General features: G+C 35.1%; 1 protein-coding gene across 5 annotated transcripts in view; it reads left to right on the top strand.

Annotated features, from left to right (window-relative positions):
• Window positions 1–22,949, top strand: part of RELN (reelin) — a 567,213-nt gene that overhangs the window by 373,858 nt on the left and 170,406 nt on the right. For all 5 annotated transcript variants that reach the window (XM_036010728.1, XM_036010729.1, XM_028525327.2 and 2 more), the window contains exons 17-20: window positions 5,251–5,317; window positions 16,411–16,644; window positions 17,303–17,464; window positions 21,969–22,205. In XM_036010728.1, coding sequence (XP_035866621.1) covers window positions 5,251–5,317; window positions 16,411–16,644; window positions 17,303–17,464; window positions 21,969–22,205 — 700 coding nt within the window. The remainder of the gene's footprint in view (window positions 1–5,250; window positions 5,318–16,410; window positions 16,645–17,302; window positions 17,465–21,968; window positions 22,206–22,949) is intronic.

The raw sequence follows: 22,949 nt of genomic DNA, 5'->3' as shown, positions 1-22,949 counted from the left end.
GTTTTATACAAAATTAGCATAAATACTTACCATACTGCATGTATTAAAATAAGGCCCATTCTTCTCTTAGTAACTACGACAACATCTGGAATGATTATCTTTTATATGCAGACAGCACATATAAGGAAACATCATCTCTAAAATGAAACTTACGAAGTAAAACTTCTACCTCTTTTTTCAGAAAAGAGTATAAAAGAAAAATTTAGATATACATAAAATATTGTTATGTTTCATTTTTAAGTGAATTATTAATTTTTGTTGAATTTTATCACTTATGATAAATGGGAGAAGATATTTTGAGTATTGTGTTGCATGGCAATAAATTTCTTATATTTGTTTTTAATAGTTTTTAATAATTCTAACTATAGGCAGATTTAGAGATTTCCTATTTTCAGAGATTATATAAATTTGTTATATAAAAGAGTTATACTATGATGAAGTAGACAGGGATGGAAGAGGGGGGAACAAAATGTTAATACTTAAGCAAATTCAGTAGAGCCACAGACTTGTGGTGGATTTTATAAAGGAGGAAAAGCCTATACCATTGTTTAATGTTGATCTTCCATGTCTTCATCTTTTTGTTATTTTTTAATAATTTAAAAATTGATATACAATTAATTAAATAGATTATTGAAACTCAGGAAAAACTTCAGGGAAGATACTTTCTTGATGAGGCAATATAGTCTTTAAATAATCTGTATTCAAAGACCAATAAAGTTCCAGACTGCAAAGACCACCTGAATTATATGGACATAAACAGAGCAAAAACATGAGCTTGTTAAAATGGAGTTTTTCTATTGGAGAACATTTTGCATAGCATTTTAATTACTATACCTATTAATTAGCTCTAGGGAGTAAGTATGTGCCTCTGCATAGTGGGATATGGATGACTTTTGCCTGCTGTCATACTTTTCAAAGGTCCAATAATGAACTTATATTACTTTGATAATCATAAAACAATTGAAAAATCAATCAATAAATAAAGCATATGAAGAAATTAAAAATGCAATGAAGCGCATATAAGCCTATAAAAAGAATATCTGAATTTCCTAAAGAAAGCTATTACTACATAACTCTAAGTCAGAAAGTGTTTACTACAATCCTGAGTTCTCATCATCATGATTTGAATAGAATGAGAAAAGGTGAACATGTATAAAATGAACATGGTTAACAGTGTTTGCCAAACACAAAACTTGGGGCAGAATCTTTTCAATTCTCTTATCCTATATGTAAGGCTTTCACAAAAGCAGAGGCTGCTTTATAAGGCAAGATGAGAACACACATTCACTCCTTCCAAGAGACAAGATGTGTGTGCCAGTTTGCCAAAGGAAATCTCTCCCATTTCACTATAGAATTCCAAAATTATATGAAGAAAAACAAAAAAAAATAGGTCAATGTCCAACTTCTGTTAGGTGTGCTTTCTTCATGGCAAGTTAGCTTCTTTCAGTGAGCAAAGAAAGTATTTTGGAAATTATCCTGAAATTCTTAGCAAAATGGAAAATTCTAGAGAAAATCTTAGTTATCACTTTTGATTTTTTCAACTTGTTTACATTAATGATAATAGTGAGTAAAATGAATCTGTCCATTCCAAACTCTTAAGAAAAAGGATCTGTGAACGTACCGCACACTGATTCCTAACGATTCCATCTTCAGCAGGGAAGAATGACAACAAAATTCTTCACTGTAATATTTTTATTGACTTGGAAAGTCTTGTTTTCTGTTGTTGTTTTGTTTGTTTTTGTTTTTTGTTTATGATGGGAGTTTTTCGTACTATGACATGGGTATAGTCATAGAGCATCCTCAAGAGTGAACCTGCAGAATGCAGTGAACCGCTTTACAGGGCTTAGGAGCAAATCCTACTGCAGCCAAAAAATTAAGTGTGATTGAAAAACAATGCACAAGCTTTTTCAGGCCAAAGAAGAATGAAACCCCTTTGTGATTCTTCAGCACTTTGTGTCCAATGGAGCCCATCAGGCAGATGGTGCAGGAAGGATACTTGACCCCATGATGGTGATGATAATCATAACTATATGTTGCCAGGCAGCATACTAAGCATGAAACATTTCATTTCATCTTTCCTCCAAGGATAAAAAATAGGGACACTGAGGCTTAAATAGAATAAATCACTTACCCAAAATTCCCCAGGTGAAACTGAATTTGAATCCAGGGTTCTTTGACACCTAAACCCAATAGCTTAACCACTCAAACTGCTATTAATCTCTTCTGCAGCCATCAATTTCTACCAGTAGGTTTTTCCTAGCCCACTTTGCATTGCATTTGAATTACTGTACCTGTTCATTGGCACCAGAGAGCAAGTGCTTTTAGGAGCACGGGCCATAGGAAAGTTTATTTTAAAATAAAACCATTTAATTTTGATGTGGTTGCATGGCAGAGAAGAAAATGATCATGGATAGTTAAGTTTGTTTATGCCTGAAATTGAATATGTGGTGTCTTAACAACCATTGCATCTCTAATTCCTCATTGGTTTTGTTTCACTTTTATACTATTTGGTGTGATTGATTGTATTAATTATCAAACAGCTTAATATCTTAAATGTATTTGAGCCTGAGTATCTCAGAACCTACCATTCAACAATCAGGAGCCCCTTTCCCCAGCATTCCAAAAATTAGAATTTAGGTTTATAATATCATTATGAGTCAAGCAAATTATTTAGGGAAAGATCTGCATTATAGAGAAAACGTTATGCTCAACAACAGATTTTTAACTCCCTATTAAAGGAAGAATAATTAATATTTAGAAATATACATAGCAACCATCCTCAATGTTATAGATATTCCCAGATAAGAATAGAAATTATAGTTTTTATTTTTTTAAATATATTTTATTCATTATGCTATTACAGTTGTCCCATTTTCCCCCTTCACTCCCCTCCACCCTGCCCACCCCCTCCCACCCACATTCCCCCACTTTAGTTCATGTCCATGTATCGTAAGTTCTTTAGCTTCTACATTTCCCATACTATTCTTGCCCTTCTGCTATTTTCTACCTATTGTCTATGCTACTTATTCTCTATACCTTTTCCCCCTCTCTCCTCTTTTGACTCCCCTGTTGCTAACCCTCTATGTGATCTCCATTTCTGTGGTTCTGTTCCTGTTCTATTTGTTTGCTTAGTTTGCTTTTGTTTTAGATGTGGTTCTTACTAACTGTGAGTTTGATGTCTTTTTTTTTTACTGTTCATATTTTTATCTTCTTTTTCTTAGATAAGTCCCTTTAACATTTTATATAATAAGGGCTCGATGATGATGAACTCCTTTAACTTGGCCTTATCTGAGAAGCACTTTATCTGCCCTTTCATTCTAAATGAAAGCTTAGCTGGATAGAGCAATCTTGGATGTAGGTCCTTGCCTTTCATGACTTGGAATACTTCTTTCCAGCCCCTTCTTGCCTGTAGGATCTCTTTTGAGAAATCAGCTGACATTCTAATGGGAACTCCTTTGTAGGTAACTGTCCCCTTATCTCTTGCTGCTTCTAGAATTCTCTCCTTCATTTTTACCTTGGGTAATGTAATTGTGATGTGCCTTGGAGTGTTCCTCCTTGGGTCCAACCTCTTTGGGACTCTCTGAGCTTCCTGGACTTCCTGGAAGTCTATTTCCTTTGCCAGATTGGGGAAGGTCTCCTTTATTATTTATTCAAATAACTTTTCCACTTGTTGCTCTTCCTCTTCCCCTTCTGGTATCCCTATAATTCAGATGTTGAAATGTTTAAAGATGTCCTGGAGGTTCCTAAGCCTCTCCTCATTTTTTTGAATTCTTGTTACTTCATTCTTTTCTGTTTGGTTGTTCCTTTCTTCTTTCTGGTCCATTCCATTGATTTGAAACCCAGTTTTCTTTCCTTCACTATTGGTTCCCTGTGCATTTTCCTTCACTTCTCTTATTGTAGCCTTCATTTTTTCATCTAATTTGCAATCAAATTCAACCAATTCTGTGAGCATCCTGATCACCAGTGCTTTGAACTGTGCATCTGATAGGTTGGCTATCTCTCATTTGCTTAAAAGTACTGGCTGAGGGGCTTTCAATTCTGTTTGAGCCATCTTCTTCCCCTCCCCCACTTAGGTCTGGTTGCACCTGTTGCATATGAGGGGCAGAGCCTGAGGTGTTCACCAGGGCAGGGCACCTCAGTCACTGGGTTGTGACATTGTATGTGGGGGCAGGGTCTGAGAGGGAACAGTGGTGCCTGCTCTGCTGTCTCAAGGACTTCAGTCCTAGCAGATTGGGCCCTTCTGGTGCTGGCTTCCAGGCAGGTGGGCTTGGGTACTTTCTAGGACTCTGTGGGTCTCCCCAAGGACCTCTCCTGTGAGGCTGAGAGAGTCTCCCAGCCTCAACTCCCACAGGTGTTTTCAATCAGTGCTTTTAGGCTTTGTTTCCCGGCGCTGGGTCCCTGGGTTGCTCAGTCTGTGTCACTGCCCATTTTCGCCTAGTTTATCTGCACGCAAATGTGGGACTGCAGACAACCAGCTGCCTTGTGCACCTCACTGGGTCTGCTCATTGCCTGTCATGCCCAGGGTCTGCCACAGGTCCATCAGCTGCCCTGCACTTCTGGAGTCCACCAACTGCCACCTGCACACTGCGCGCCCGCATCTGCCAGCCACCACTTTTTCCTGCCAGGACTCCTCAACCCTTCTCCTAGGCCTCCAACTCCACCCCTTCTTACCAGTCTGGATGAATGGTTGTCAGACTTCCATTTCTCTCTGTTCTGGTGGGGTTTTTTTGTTTCTAAATTTTTGTTGTCCTTAGTTTTGGTAGTGCAAGGAGGCACAGTGCGTCTACCTATGCCTCCATCTTTGCCGGAAGTCTCAGTTTTTATTTTTTATAGTTTTAAATTAAATTATAACCCTCTGTTTCATGATATAGCAAATTGATTCTTTATAAATTCTTTATTTCTACCTAAAGAAATTAAACTATGTATAAAATTCAAGACAAAAGCATTAATATTCTTCCTGAAATCATTTTAACTAGAGACTCCATTAAGGAACCCAAATCACATGTTTCTACTTTTGTTGCTATGAAACATTAAAATCTTGAAAGTATTAAGTTAAAACAGTAGACTTGTAGCTAAGCACTACCTTGTCACACAGCATTCCATATGTCACACTGGACTCCAGTGCACAACATGTGTACAATGGACTAGATTTCATAGGCATTGCTTTACAAAATTGTTTTATATGCTGGTGATATTGTTGGGTTTTCCAATTTTTATGCCATTTTTAACATGCTATTTCCTGCCCTGCAGTTTACATTGGTCCATCGTGTCTCAAATTCTGTTCTGGGAGAGGACAGTGCACTCGACATGGTTGCAAGTAAGCATTTCAAAACAATACTTATACTTCTCTCTTTTTTTGATATGTACTTTGTATGTTGAAGCCACAAGTCATTTTAATTTGTTTTCATTTCTATTTTAGAGTTTTGAGGTCTTCTAAGACCAAAAATAGGATAATCCAAATGGAATTTAAGTGTAATAGAATATTAAGCATATTTTGTAAGTTGAAATTGATGGATAAATTACTTTTCTACTAAGCTAAATTGTGCATATTTATTGAGCATACCTCATGTAAATTTGTGAACAAACTTGAATTCCTCATAGCTTGATGACTTCCTTTTTTTGTCTTTAGTTACATTCTTTAATGTTATTTTTCCATAAACTTGTTCTAGTGTCCATGAGTTACCTTTTTAATTCCTAGCATACTTTGTAAATGAATTATAAAAAGCCATACTGACCCATAGATCCAATGCTAAAGGAAACTGAGTGAGCTAAATTTGTCAAATTTCACAAGAAAATACTACTTTAAAATAACTGCGGGAAGTCCATGATGGTGGAAGAGTGGGTGGAAGTTATACTAACCTCCTCTCAGGACCAATCTGGAATCACAACTAAATTGTGGAGTAATCATCTGGAAAAAACTGAACAATAGTAAGAAAGAAGCCTTATAACTACAGACAGACAGAAGACTTAGATTCAGCACAATGTGATGGTAGGGAGTGCAGTGGAGTCATGAGAGGGCTGGCTGGGCACCTATAGGCAGCAGCTGAGGCACCAGAGGGATACTTAAGTGACCAGTTGGATCCCCCTGAGAATTGTGGGGTCTAAACTCTAAGCTTGGATTCCCAGCTTAGAGCACCAGAGCTGAAAGAGTACACAGATAACATCTGGCTGTAAAAAGCAACAGGATTTCTCTCTGCTAGAGACAGATGGCTGGAAATGCAAAGAGCTATTTAAAGGGCCAACACATAAATTTTCATTTGAAACCACTTACCCTGGGCTCTGGCAAAGTGTGGGGGCAGAGTCGACTGGAGACACTTGAGGACAGACTGGAGATGGAGGCTTTGGGGAGAGAACTGAAAGAGTAGATGGGTTCCCTCTGCTGAGTCATTCCCCATACTGCAGGAGCCATCTTGATCAGGCAGACCACTCCCCTCCAAGTGGCAACAGCCTGAGGGGAAGAAATAGCCCTGCCCCCAGGAGGGACTCTGTCCCACCTGTGGAGCTTAAGCTGACTGCTGAGTGCAGAGTAACTAGATTAACAACTGAAAGAGTCAGCCACAGACAGTAGATCCCCGGAAGTATTGAACAAGCTGCCTAAGGCCAGCTGGGGTCAACATCTGACATCACCAGAGGCAGATCCAGAAAGAAAAAACAGTGGTAAATACTAAATGCTACAAGAAGAAATCCACTGTGGTCTTCTACATGTTTTGTGATGTTTTCTTTCCTGTATAGCTTTTTAACATTAATTCCTTATTCTTCAAGTTTCTGCATATTAAGTCACTATATTTTATATTATACTTTATTTCAGTTCACATATTTTGGTCCTCCCTTCTCTTATTCCATTTCACCTTCTTTTCTCTTATTATTTTCATTTTAAATTTTGTTATCTCTCTTACTACAGTTTGTTTCTATTCTGCACTCTTACTATTTCTATCCTGTCCAGTCTCTCAAAACCAATTTTCTTATCAATGGTCATCTCACATTCTTTTTCCCAGTCTTAAAATACCTGTGTTCTTTCTTTATCTTTAGCAATCTTAGCTCATTGGTTGTGGATAGGGTAGTTATGTTGTATTTTATCTCTAGACTTCACTATTTTTGTATTTCAAACCTCACATTTTTCCACTCTCCTCTCCTACTCTTTTTTCTTTTTCTTCTTATCTCAAATTTTAATTTTTCCCTGTTGTAGTCTAGTTTTTATTCCTCACTCTTAGTATTTCCTGTACTTCTATCATCTCAAACCCACCTCCCTTTCTTCTAGACATCACTTAAGCTTTTCTTTATTTCTTTATTCCCTCTTATTCCCATCCCACCTATGTTGATTTTAGCCCATGTAGTGTTGACAGTGCAATGATGGATCTTTTTCTCCAATTTGGTTCCTAATTTTGTATTGTTTATTTACTTTTCTCCTTTTTCTTTCTCTCTGTCTCATTTTATTTTATTTTATTTTAAATTTCTGTTTAAACCTAATACTATAAACACTTCTCTTACTCCATTCCACCTTCTTCATTCTCATTTTTATTTATGATGTAAATTTTATTTTCTCTCTTTGCATTACTCTGTTTACCTACTCTTATTAGTGCTCCTCCTTCTACTCTCTCAAAATATTTTTTCTTTCAATAGGTTATCTCATATTCACTGCTTTCTTATAATATTCTTAATCTTTTTACACTCATTAATATTGGTTCATTTCCTGTTGATACTGAGACTGCAGGTGGGAATGATTTTTGTGGGTGTGGGTTTGTTTCCTTGGCTTTGTGGTTTTGTTCTGAATACACCTGCATGACAGCATGCAAGACATCTTGGAGTAGAGTGGAATGATACTCACTCAACAAGCTGGAGGGGAGGGTCCACCAAAGATTATCCAACAACAACCAAAACACAATTACATCCAGAGAGCCAACATAAATGGCATAAAGAGCATCCCAAGAACGACAAGTTCAAGAGATCAAGGAGAATACACCACTGAATCTCTCAGGTCTCCTACCATAGAAGTTCACACTACAAAGACAAGGAGTCAAAGCAGATCAATTTAAAAAGCAGGAGCAAACAAAAGAGTCTCTTCTAAAATGGGGATACAAAGAAACAATCCCCAATTAAAAGGAAAGGAGGAATCCTCAGAAAGAATGCTAAATGAAATAGAGGCAAGTAAACTATCAGCTACTGAGTTCAAAACAATGGTTATAAGGAAGCTCAGTAAGCTCAGTGAGAATTACCGAAAACTACAGGGAAGCTACAAGAAACTTACTGTGAATTACATCAGCAAGAAAAGAGAAAAACAAACTATCAATAAGAGCCAGGAGGAAATGAAGAATTCAATATCTGAGTTGAAGAACATAGCAGAAGGAATCAAAAGCAGGCTACATGAAGCAGAGGTTTAGTTCAGTGAGCAAGAGTACAAGGTAGAAAAAAAATTCCCAGAAAGACCAAGAAAAGGAAAAAAGATTTAAAAAGAACAAAGAGAGGTTAAGGGAGCTGCAGGGAAACACAAAACATAATAAAATCCATATAATAGGGATACCAAAAGGAGAGGAGCAAGGGATAGAAAACCCATTTGAAAAAGTAGTGATGGAAAACTTCCCTACTTTGATGAGAGAAAAAGTCACACGAGTCCAGGTAGCACAAAGGGTCCCAATCAAGATAAACCCAAATAGGCCGACTCCAAGACACATCATAATTAAAATGGCAAAATTCAAAGACAAAGAGAGAATCTTAAAGGCAGCAAGGGAGAAACAGGAAACAACATACAGGGGAGCTTAGATAAGGCTAGCGGCTGACTTGTCAACAAAAACACTATAAGCCAGGGGGGAATGGCAAGAAATATTCCAAGTGATAAAAAGCAAAAGCCTGCAACTAAGACTACTCTACCCACATAGGCTCTCATTTAAAATGGAAGGTGAAATAAGGAGTTTCCCAGACAAAAGAAGGCTAAAAGAAAACACCTCCAAAGAGCCAACATTTCAACACATGCTAAAGGGACTGCTTTAAGAAGATGAAGAAAAAGAGTGAGAGAAAGAACACAAGTAAAAGTGGGGAAATGGAAATGAATAAGTACTATCAATAGTAACCTCAAATGTAAATGGATTAAGTGTTCAATCAAAAGACATAGGGTAGCTGAATGGATTAGAAAATATGACCCACACATATGTTGCCTACAAGAGAACTACATCAGAACAAAATACCTACACAGACTGAAAGTGAAAGGTTGAAAAAAAAATTCCAAGCAAATGGACAGGGAAAAAAAACCTGGGGTAGCAATATTTATATCAGACAAAATAGGCTTAAAAACAAAGGCCACAAAAAAGAGATACAGAAGGACACTTCATAATACTCAAGGGAAGAATCCACCAAAAAGACATAAACATTGTAAACATATATACACACAACATAGGAGCACCCAAATATATAAGGAAAATTTTGAAGGATCAAGAAAGGTGTTGACAGCAACACAACTATAGTAGGAGATTTTAACACCCCACTGTCAACAATGGATAGATCTTCCAAACAAAATATCAACAAGGATATTGTGGCACTGAATAACATACTAGATCAAATGGACTTAACTGATATATAGAGAGCCTTTCATCCCAAAGGGGCAAAATATACATTCTGTTCAAATGTAAATGAAAATGTACATTTTCAAAGATAGACCACATGATAGGACACAAAACAAGCTCCAACAAATTCAAGAAAATTGAAATCATATCAAGCATTTTCTCCAACCGCAAGGAACTGAAAATAGGAAACCAATCAAACGGAAAAAACTTGAAAACATTCAAATTCATGGAAACTGAACAGCATGCTATTAAACAATGTGTGGGTTAATAATGAGATCAAGGAAGAAATAAAAAAGTTTCTGGAAACCAATGAAAATTAACACACAACAGCACAAAACCTATGAGACAAAGTGAAGGCAGCCCTGAGAGGGAAGTTCATAGTGATACAAGCCTACCTTAAAAAAGATAGAAACATTTCAAATAAACAACCTAAGCCTACATCTACAAGAACTGGAGGAACAACAACAAACAAAGCCAAGAGCAAGTAGAAGGATAGAAACAGTTAAGATCAGAACAGAATTAAATGACATAGAGACTAAAAGAATAAATTAGAAAGATCAGTAAATCCAGAAGCTGGTTCTTTGAAAAGATAAATAAAATCAATAAGCCTTTACCCTGACTCATCAAGAAAAGGACAAATTACAACTGATACCACAGAAATACAAAAGGTTGTAAGAAATTACTACAAACAATTATATTCCAAGAAATTTGAAAACCTGCATTAAGTAGACAAATTTATAGAAACATATAATCTTCCAAAACTGAATCAAGAAGTAGCAAGCCTGAACAGACTGATAGCAGCTAGTGAAACTGAATCAGAAAACTCCTGGCACACAAAAGCCCTGGACCGGACAGTTCCGCAGGAGAATTTTAAAAACATTGAAGGAAGAGCTAACCCCTCACCTTCTCAAACTATTCCAAAAAATCCAAAAGGAGGGAAGATTCCCAAACTCTTTTCTGTGTTTGATATTATCCTAATTCCAAAACCAGATAAAGACACAACAAAGAAAGAAAACTACAGACCAATATTGCTGATGAACGTAGACACTAAATCCTCAACAAAATATTGGCAAACCGCATCCAGCAATACATTAAAAAGATCATACACCATGACTAAGTGGGATTCATCTCAGGGATGCAAAGATGGGACAATATTCACAAATCAATAAACATAATACATCACATAAACAAAGACAAAAATCACATGATCATATCAATAGATGCAGAAAAAGCATTTGATAAGGTACAGCACCCATTTATGATAAAAACACTCAGCAATGTGGGAATAGAGGGAGCATACATCAACATAATAAAGGTCATATATGAGAATCCTACAGCCAATATCATACTCAATGAGCAAATACTTAAAGCTTTCCCACTAAGATCAGGAACAAAACAAAGATGTCCGCTCTCACCACTTCTATTCAACATAGTATTGGAAGTTCTAACCGCTGCTGTCAGACAAGAAAAAGAAATAAAAGGCATCCAAATTGGAAAGGAGGAAGCAAAACTGTCATTGTTTGCAGATGACATGATAGTGTATATAGAAAATCCTATAGACACCACCAAAAAACTACTCAACCTCTTAGGCAAAATGAATCTGGCAAAACAGCAGGATACAAAGTCAACATTCAGAAATTGAATGTATTTTTGTATAAACACAATGAAATATCAGAAACAGAAATTAGGAAAAAATCCCATTTGCTATAGCTACAAGAAAAAAAAAAACTACGTAGGAATAAATCTAATCAAAGAGGTATAAGACCTATACTCAGAAAACTACAGAAGACTGAAGAAAGAAACTAAGGAAGACACAAATAAATAGAAAGCATTTACCACGTATGGGAAGCATATACCATGTTCATGGGCTGGAAAAATTAACATCATCAAAATGACCCTACTACCCAAAGCAATTTATAAATTCAATGCAATCCCTATTAAAGTACTAATGATATATTTCACAGACATAGAACAAACCTTTCAAAAATTTATATGGAACTATAAATGACCCTGAATAACCTCAGCAAGTTTGAGAAAGAACAGCAAAGTAAAAGGGATCACAATACCTGATATCAAACTATATTACAAGGCCACTGCCATCAAAACAACCTGGTACTGGCACAGGAACAGACAGAATGGAACAGAATGGAGAGCCCAAAAATAAACCCATGTCTCTATGGCCAATTATATTTTACAAAGCGGGCAGGAGCATAAAAATGGAGTAAAAATAGCCTCTTCAACAAATAGTGTTGGGAGATCTGGACAGCTACATGCAAAAAAATGAAACTCAACTACCAACTTGCACCATACACAAAAATAAACTCAAGGTGGGTAAAAGACTTAAATATAAGTTGTGATACCATAAGACTCCTAGAGGATAACATAGGCAGGAAATTTTCAGATATTCCACACATCAATATTTTCACCAATATGTCTCCTAGAACAAGGGATGTAAAGGAAAGAATAAACAAATGGGACTACATCAATTTTAAAAACTTCTGCACGGCTGAAGAAAATATCACCAAAATGAAGAGGGAACCAACCATATGGGAAAATGTTTGCCAGGGATACCTTGGACAGGAGTTTGATCTCCAAAGTATATAAAGAACTCACACAACTCCACACCAGGAAGACAAATAATTCAATTAACAAATGGGCAAAGGATCTGAACAAACATTTCTCTAAGGAGGCCATACAGAGGGCCCATAGACATGTGAAAGCATGCTCAGCATCACTAACCATAAGAGAGATACAAATTAAAACCACAATGAGATAGCACTTCACACCATTCAGAGTGACCATTCTGATGATTTGTCATCAGAATGACAAATCAACAAACAACAAGAGCTGGCGAGGTTGTGGAGAAAAGGGAATCTTAGTTCACTATTGGTGGGAATGCAGACTGGTACAGCCACTGTGGAAAACAGTATGGAATTTCCTCAAAAAATTAAAAATGAAACTGCCTTTTGACCCACAACTCCACTGCTGGGATTATACCCTAAGAATCCTGAAACACCAATTCAAAAGAACCTGTGCACCCGAATGTTCATAGCAGCATTATTTACAATAGCCAAGTGCTGGAAACAGCCTAAGTGCCCATCAGTAGATCAAAAAATGGTGGTGCTTTTACTCAATGGAATACTATGCAGCAGAAAGAAAGAAGAAATTCCTATCTTTTGGGACAGCATGGATGAAACTAGAGAGCATTATGCTAAGTGAAATAAGCTAGGTGGTGAAAGGCATGTGATCTCACCTGTAAGTGGTACCTAGTCAACAAAACAAACAAGTGAGCAAAATAGAACCAGAGACATGGAAATAAAGAACAAACTGACAGTGACAAGGAGAGAGTGGGATAACAAGGGAAAGAAGGAGAAGTGTCAAGTCAAAGAAATGTATAAAGGGCTCATGGACAAAGACAACAGGGGTGGGGGTGAGGATTGAATGTGGGAGGTGGCGGTGTGTAGCGCAAGGGAGAGTAATGGGAGGAAAATGGGACAAATTAATTGAACAACAATAATAAAAGAAAAATAAATAAAATATCTTCAGAATGATATATAAAGTATTTTACATAATGATGTTGGATATTAATGTAAAATTATACATAAATTATGTAATATCTAGGTACCACTGAAGCATTGTGCTATGTTTATACTGAGGATAGATATTCATACTTATGTCATTCTCATCTTAATATTTAATTATAAAATATCCTGAAAATTCCTGAAGTCACAGACAATCTTTGTTATATAGATAAGTTTCCAACAAAAGATTATATAGTCTGTTTTTGTCTTCAAACAGTAATTATAATTAGCCAATTACTTCCTTAATGGAGAACTCATAAAGACTTTTGCATTTATCATTTGTGAATTATATTAAGACACAGGATACTTGGCAGTACAGAGATTAGTGTCAGGTTAACTTTCTAACTATATTTCAATAAATTTAATTAACAGAGAACTCTCTCTGCACAATAGGAAATTTTATAAAATGCATAAAGAATTGAAAAATTCCTACTCATATTTCAAAACTTAATATGCATTTCTGTACTTTTAATAAAACCACCAATTCCCACTCAGAACACTGACTGTAAATCTGTGAAACATTGACTTGTATTTTCTTCAAGTGGTTATCTTTATTCCTTTTCCTTAACTAAACCATCCTCTTGTCTAATGCATTTCATATTATATTAACCCAAGTAGCCCACACATTTTTGCAATTCCTGAAGTTGTCCTAAAATGTTTTGAAAATAAGTTATCTAAAATGACAGCTGCTTTTATTAATAAAAATAGAAAGTGCCATTTCTCAAAGACATATCTATAATTACAATAGTTATACTTCATTTATTGTATACAATATCCCTCTTACCATTCAATAGTTTTATTACGGCAGCCATCTCTGTTACCCATGATGGATGCAAACAGAAATCTGAATGGCAGTTTTATGTCTGTGGGCATCATTCTCTTCTGGCATTATATGTTATCCTGAATAAGCATAGCCTTCACCTCCTTCTGAAGTTTTACAGAATATTTTCACAAGTTGGAAATTTAGTTATTTTCTTATTACTGAGAATATTTTATGTAATATTCATTGGCTTTGTTCATTTGTGGCTGAGCTAAATGTTTGGCCACTGCATTCTTTTCCAGCAATATGCACCTTCTCAAGTTTGAACAAAATTGCATGGAAAAGAAATTCATATTCAATAACACTTATTTCCTTTAAACAATCTTCAAATTTGGGGGCTCTGCAGCTTTGTGTTTTTCTCCCCAGTTTGCTGCCCTCATCACTACCATTATTTGCTACCAGGATTCCAGCTCTCTTGCTCCCTAACACTTTCTTGCCTGTGTATAATCCCCAGGCCAGGGTGTCTAAACTGACAACTCACTATCCTGATAAACTCCCTGATAGAGATGTTAGAAAGTCTAATGAGAAGGACAGAGAGCTTACAAACCTTTCTATGCAAGTTTCAGCTATGTGTCTTCAGAGGGAGAGAGTTTTTTGTTTGTTTGTCTATTTGTTTGTTTGCTTTTCTGACTGGAAAATGTTACCTTTAAGGATGAGTAATTGAACTAGTAGGGGACATATTTGGAGTCAGGAGAGCCTCAGGTCAGGTTACTCCAAAAATCACCAGTATTTGCTATGCTACTGTTCTGCAAAACAAAAGCTTCTTAATATATGAGTGGAAATCCTTATCAACATTCTATACCAATTGTGTAACTGGATTAAAAGTACACCTTCAAAACCAGTAAATGGAAACTGATTCCAATGTGAATCATCTCTAAATGGTCACCAATTTCTCTGATTCACTAGCCCTGTGAAGACATATTTAAGATACATAAAGACTCATTTGCCTTAAAATAGAGTGGCAATAGACAGTCTTGGGGGTGGGGGGCAGGGGGTGTGACCTGCCCCCCGCCCCCAAGGTGTGACCCTGGATTTTCTGGCCCAACTAATTCCAATTTGTTGCCATATTTAGTTTCCCAATGTAAAAAAAAAAAAATGTGTCCTCTTTAGGTAATTTTTAAATCCTTTTTGGAAACTATTTGGCTAATCAGAGTCTAACTAAGTCAATGACATAACATGCAAAAGAAGCAAACTGTGAGGCTCATTTTACATGCTCTGTGAAATATTGTTTTTATTTCCTACTTCCATCTCTAATGTCAGACAACCCTCAAACTTCACTCTGAAGTAGTTCTTGGCAACTTAGAGTCCAACTTCTTTGATAATAAGATGATTACTGTATGTTTTCTCCCTCAGAATATCCGGTACACATAACAGTTGGCATTTCATTTCAGTACATTTACACATTCCTTAAACCCTCTCTGATGCCAGCATAGATCCCAGTGTCAGCACTACTGGTAAAGAATAGCCTTCTCAATTATGGTATTATGATGAAAAGGCTTGTTTTCAGGCTCTAGGAAGTTTTGAATGTTTTGATGAGAATCCCCATGCACCCAAAAAGATGTCAATTTAATTTAATTTTTTAATGGGGAAGATAGTAAATATAGGGAGAAAGAAATAGTACAATAAAATTAAGGCATTTGAAACTAACTCTTGATGAATAAATGTCTTTAAATATAAGAAGGTTCTGATTATTCAATTATTGAGTTTTCTGTGATGAGTTTTTTTGACTGACAGGAGACTCAAGGAGTCCTATATATGTTCTAGTCAGCTAACATGAATACAGTGTGTTCTTACATGGCAGCAGGAAAGTTGTTATGTAGGGTTTTTTATTATTTTTCTTGAGCACTACTAATTTTGGATTCTACTGAGAGGCAACACAGTTCTACTAAGGACATCTATCTAAGCCAAGGGCATAAGCATTTCCTTTGAAATGCCAATCTAAGTTTGCAATAGTTAAGGATAAATTTATTTCGCAATCTTTTTCAAATATTTTAAATAACTCCAATCACAAATATAACTTGTATTTTTACAGTTCTTAAAGGAAATTTATTCTAGTTATCTTATAGAAGCATTTTACATTATTTCTTTTACAAACTTAATGAACATAGTTATGAATAAAATTATATACCTTTTATAGTGACTTTAAGTTGGAAATGTACATGAAAATAGATCTATTTGCAGATAAATAGCTGGCATTGGTTGGAGGTGAGTGCTGAATTACTGTTTTAATCATAAGCTTTTTGCTGAAGACCTATGCAAAGATTGTATTCTTCTGGAATATTCACAATCAATTTCCCTTATCAAGTTTTCAGATTCAGAATTCTCCAAAGATTAATGAACCTTGCTTACAATTCAATCAGATCCCAGCCTCTGGACTTCCTCCTCCCCAGAGTAGATTCGGGAAACTCTAAAAGGACTAACAGTTTAAGATTTAATTTCATGGCATATCTTTCAGGTGTGACCCTGGATTTTCTGGCCCAGCTTGTGAGATGGCATCCCAGACATTCCCAATGTTTATTTCTGAAAGCTTTGGCAATTCCAGGCTCTCCTCTTACCATAACTTTTACTCTATCCGTGGTGCTGAAGTCAGCTTTGGCTGTGGTGTGTTGGCCAGTGGTAAGGCTCTGGTTTTCAACAAAGATGGGAGGCGTCAGTTAATTACATCTTTCCTTGACAGCTCGCAATCCAGGTGAGTGAAGGCAGGGTGGAATATATACTGAAACCAGATAATAATGATTGAATTTAGGTCTATTAATTTTCTTTTTTTATGATATATACATATTCCCATTTTTAACCAGGATGACATAGTTTATATAGTGTTGATGTGTCCTAATTTTTAATAAATTAAAAATCTCACTGATGACTTTAAGATACAAATGACTGACTGGAGTTTTAAAAATATGAAATGTTAGCATCAAAATTGTGTTCTCAAGCCAAGGGGTAGTTAATTATTTATGTAGTTTTATTTATTTGACAGCTTGGAGAGGCTGATTAGATTTACACTACATCTTCCCTTCCCCCAGCACCTAATAAATAATGCAGTAAAGGAATGATTGGCATTTTAAGTGTACATACATAAGTCATAGTATATAAATATGTGTAAATATACAGTTATACTTGTGTGGATGTATCTGTATGTTAAACGGGTGCATTGACCTCATCTTCTACACATATTCATACATCTCACAGTGAAAATATTTACATTTTATAAAAGAGGGGTGGGTGGAAATCTACTGCTTTGGGGAAGTTCATTTAAACTTGTTTGAATTTCTTTAAAAACCAAAATGAACATTATGATTTAAAATGTTCAATTATAGACCCACTAATTATAGACAATTCCCATCTAGGTTTCTCCAGTTTACCTTGCGGCTGGGAAGCAAGTCTGTTCTGAGCACATGCAGAGCCCCTGACCAGCCTGGAGAAGGAGTTTTACTGCATTATTCTTATGATAATGGGATAACTTGGAAACTCTTGGAGCACTATTCATATCTCAACTATCATGAGCCCAGGTATGTTAGAGATCATTTGGAGAATGGTTAGAATGACATCTCTTTCCTGGAGAAATTCAAGTGGGTGTAAGACTCCAGATATTTTTCCATTGAAAGGTGGTGAGGACAAAGATTGATGTGTCTTGCAATGAAAAATTAGCAAGCCATATTCTTCTAATCCATTTTTTGCTCTACTGACATGATAATTTGAAGAAATTTATTCCCATATTTTGAAATGTGCACATAAGGAAATATTTTTTAAAGATTTTATTTATTTATTTTTAGAGAGAGGAGTGTGGAGGGAGAGAGAAAGGAAAAGAAACATCAATCAATTGCCTCTCACACACCCCCAACTGGGGACCTGGCCCACAAATCAGGCATGTGCCCTGACTGGGAATCATCCAGTGACTTTTCAGTTCACAGGATGGCGCTCAATCCAGTGAGTCACACCAGCCAGGATGGGAAATATTTTGATGCTTAGGAAAGATAAAAATACTTATTACTATTTTTCTTATTTAACTATAGTGCAAACTATTAGATGTGATTTTAATATAATAGTAAATTACAACTGCTATTGCTGAATTTTTAGCAGTATAATATTATAATATGTTATAATAAATTATATGAGATAGTAACTTATAAAATCTGATAATCAATGAAGTTTTCATGTAATAATTAAGTAATGAATACAAAGAAATTTTTCTAGCATGTATAGAGTCCCTGGCAAAGGTGGAATGTGAGGATATATTTAAAGTCCTTTATTCAGGCCCCTTCTATTTTTCTTTAGCTTACTTATTTTGTAATCTATAGTCACAGTTGTGAGATTTAAGTTTCACTTAAAGCAGGGCTACCCTTCAATGTTAGCAGAGTAGTAATCACAAATAATGGAATAATTTTGAAAGTGTCCAAAGCATCCTCAGCCCTTTTAGAACATTATTGATCTTCTCACTGAAATGCCTTTAAAACATCAGGAAAAGAGGAGACCGGAAAAGTGAAAATACCATTGGAGGAGTGAACACTGTGGCTAACATTCCCAGTCTGATGTAAAGAACACTACTTGCCTTTCCTGGAAGTACCTGTTGATCATGGGGACATGTGAAGAGTGAGGGCTTTGAGCGCTGAGGTTTGCGTTGGCACCATGGTAGACAGGCAGGGGCACTGCTGATAGACTTGACACAGTTGAGCATTTTTCCTAGGGCTGTCCCTGTATTTAAGTATTTACAAATTGATGAGAAATTTTATGTTCACAGAAAATAAAGTAACATAACAGAGATTATAGTTAACCACTATTATGAGTTATAAACACTATACTTTATCAAATTTTAAGAACACACCAGATGTATTGAGTATTTTTCCTTAAAGGTAAATGTAAGGCTAAACTCAACTTTCTCACTCAGTAGAGACATATGAATCCCAAAGAAATGTTTCATAGGCTCTCGATAGTGAACATTAAAAGAAAATGAAACAAAAATCAAAGTGATAATAGTAATGATGAAAACATGAAGAAAATATCCCCATCTAAGTTAACTGGGTCTGAAACACAATTTCTTCTAATAAGGATGGACAGCTCCAAAATTCAGTAATCAGTCTATATCCATGATACTTAATTAATTTTTGTTGATATGAAAAATAATTACACATTTAATGTGGTATTAGAAAGGTGCATTTATTCTTGCCTGCCATTTGCCAATAACATTTTTCTTCTAAGCAAGATCAAAGTGGCTTTTCAGCTTTAGGTATGTGCATAGCTTGAAAGATTAAGATCAGAGTGTAGATTTTTTTTCTTTAAAGAAGTGGGAATAACACTTCCATTTTCTATATATGTACCTCTGTCCCAATAATCTTCTGCCCTCCCTATCTGTCTTGTGGATATTAATAAAAAGTGATTGACAAAAGTGGAATTTGATATATTCTAGATACTAAGTTATGTTTTATATGATAAATAATATAAACCATGTAAATTCTTTATAGGAGAGTTAAAGGTATCTTGATGCCCTTAGTCATTTGCTGTATTTTCTTCAGCATAAAGTGCTGCCTGTAATTGCTATGAATTCCATATTGTTGCTTTCTTTCATGGTTGTTCAAAAATGAAGTGTGATCCATAAATTAGATATGCTAATTGGCTACCCATTATTTACTCCTAGCCAATTTCTAACAATTTGCTTGCCTATGATTCAATCACTAAATAAAAGAACTCTATGTGCTTCTTATTTATAAAGTTTGAAGTCTGTGAATATGTTTAAGTTAATCTTTTAATTCAAATTGATTAAAATGTCATGAAATAATTGGTATTTTTATTAATATAAAACTTTGTATCACTGATGAGACTAAAATTATTCTAGATTTTTCTTAATTATAGGGGGTTTATTTTCTAAAATTATTATGAAGCCTAATCTTATTTTATTTTTGTTTTGATTATTGTGTCTGATGACAAGAAATATGTGAGTTTAATACTTGCCTTAAAAAGGAAGATTGATACAGACAGTCGACCTAACATCCTGGGTTCTCATCTCGGCATTTTCTTACCATTGGTTCCGTAGCTATTCTAACCAGCCACTGTAATATGCATAGAGTGGTGAAAGAAAACTGTCCCTCCACCTCAAGACATGGAATAAAGGTCAGGAGCATAGGCTCTACAGCCATGCTGCTAAGATCTATATCCTGGCATTGTCACTTAAAAGCTGCCTTCATATTTTTAAAATCTTTAAAAGGGTATACTGATAATAGTAGTTCATTCATGCAGCAAGAATTTCTTCAGTCCTTATTGTGTACCAGGTACTGTTTTAGGTGCTAAGACACAACAGTGAAAAACTGAAAAAAGTCTCTGACTTTGCCATAAGGATATTACCCCAGTTTCACAAATGAAGATGCTGAAGAACACAGATGTTAAGTACCTTCCTTGCAGCTGCAAAGTTATTAACCATTAGGTGTCAGATTGGGGACTCTACCCAAGAGTCTGGTTATAGACCCACAGTCTTAATATCTCTGCCAGGGGAAATATTGATATCTTCAATTACTGTTTATCATACACATAAATACACTTTATTTTCCTATAAAGTCACTCAAGAAATTCTACTCTTCAGTTGTTATTTTTAAAAATTATATTTTCATCAGACAGAATAGTAACTGCTTTTATTTATCAATATAAAGGAAAATTATAATTTTTAATAATGATAAATTAAATTATTAAATTAATGTATGTTTTCATTGTTTAGCCAGTTTAAATAGTTTGTTTTAGTCTATATATTTGATGTTAATATTAATAATATGCTTATTTAATATTTAATAAACAAGTCAATATTTAGAGAAATTAAGGTGAAAATTATTAAAATACTTAAATAAATTTTACTCTTTTCTTTTAACAAATTCACATTGGTAAAAAATAATTCAGCAGACATGAAAAGTATTTAAAATCCATAAACATATTATAGCTATGTATTTTTAGCTTGAGAACTGTTTTTTAATTTCTATTTTTATATTTGAATATTGATATTTTATTATTTATAAAGTATGTTTTCTCATATTGCAAAAGGTTCTACTGGTTTCTTACTAGTAAGTAGTATGTATAATTACTGGTGATGGTCATGTGTTATATTCATATTTTCATGTACAAATTATTTAAAGAGAAAATAAATATTTTAATAACTTTTAGTGTATAAAAATACACTTCCAAATATGATTTAACATTTCTTTACACAATAACTAAAGATAATATAATATAAATATTAAAATTAATCTAATTTCTTAGTACATCATCCTTAGGCATTTTTAAATAATGTTTTAAATAAGACATTTTACAATTTTTAAATAATTTATTTCTAAATTATCCAACTAGTCACCTGTCTTGAAAGTTTTTCCTTGCTCACTAGAAAAAGATTCAGCCCCTTCAGTGTGCATTTACTGCAAACACCTCTCCTGGTCTTTAATTGCACACTGATGGAGACAAATGTATTTGCTATTTGCTTCACATCTAACCTTGTGTATGGGTGTGAGCAGCATGCTGCTATGATTTATGGAGCTTTCAAGCAGATGTCATTGCAGTGACAATTAATGTATGGTTTCTGCTGCTGTGTACAATAATTGCTCTGGGAAATTAGATATTATTCTTAATTTTCTTCCCCATTTGTCAGGTAAAGGTTTGTTGTCATAGCCGCATGACACAGCAAGTGACCTTGCACACTATGCTAAACTCATGGGAATAAGGAAGGGCCACAACTCCAACTAGCCCCAAACTCTAATTTGTGTAACAAGCTGCCAAAGATCCTTTACCAGACTGAGGTGAATTCTACCACTTTGCGCACTGTGTTTTACTGAGTTAGCTTTTCTGAGAGCTGATGAGGGAAAGCAAAGTCACATTTTTAGATGTGTTTAGAAGACTTTATTGGAGTCAAACAAGAAATTGGAAGTCTCAGAAGAATGTAATAGTGGGAAAACTATTTTTTAAAGTACTATACAGCAGCAGAAAACCCTGCTATAACTGTATTTTAAGATGTTAAAGTAATCTAAATTTTTTTTTCTCCTTTAGAATCATCTCTGTAGAATTACCAGATGATGCAAGACATTTTGGGATTCAGTTCAGATGGTGGCAACCATATCATTCTTCCCAGGGAGAAGATGTATGGGCTATTGATGAAATCATCATGACATCTGTCCTTTTCAACAGCATTAGCCTTGACTTTACCAATCTTGTGGAGGTCACTCAGTCTCTGGGATTCTACCTTGGAAATGTACAGCCCTACTGTGGCCATGACTGGACCCTATGGTAAGGATTTTATCTTTCTTCTTGTTGTTGTTACAGTTTGCATTGAGGATTAGAACACAAGTAATCCTTCCAGTGCATTAAGCACTTAGTCATTTGTTGACAAATATTTACTGCACATAAACCATTTAAAAAGTTATTATTGTATCTACAAGTATGGTATCTTGGGAAGGAAGACAAAAACACTGATAGGTTTAAATAAATACAAAATTTTACCATATTTTTTATCTAATTTCTATTTACTGCCATTATATATAAAAACTTTACCCAAAAAGTGTTAATAACTAAAGTGAATAACATATTCTCCCTTCATGGAGACTCTCCATGATCATAGTGAAATGTGAAATCACTCTAGTGCTATTTTAGTGAAATAATAATTAGTTTTCTTTCCTAATAATTAGTTCTGTTTTGATGCTGTTTTACATAAAGTCCAGGAAGTTCTCCATCCCTACTTTGTTAATGAGGATCTCCTTTTTAATCCATTTTTCAGCAGTTTTGGGTCACTGACTCAAATGTGAGTGGCTAATGTGAGCTAGCTAATATCAGTGGGGTTTGAAGATTTGGGGATATCCCAGTCAAGATACCTTCCATTCTGAAATATTTTCCCCACTATGGTCATATGCAAACTTAATTATACATTGAGTACACTTAGTTATATAATATAATAAGCAGTAAATAAATAATTTAAGACTATGATTAGTACTTCAAGAACAGCATTGGGATGACACAATAGTGATTGAATAAGGG

This window comes from Phyllostomus discolor, chromosome 10 (genome assembly GCF_004126475.2).
Source record: "Phyllostomus discolor isolate MPI-MPIP mPhyDis1 chromosome 10, mPhyDis1.pri.v3, whole genome shotgun sequence".
Lineage (NCBI taxonomy): Eukaryota > Metazoa > Chordata > Mammalia > Chiroptera > Phyllostomidae > Phyllostomus > Phyllostomus discolor.
This window is presented reverse-complemented; position numbering and strand designations above follow the sequence as displayed.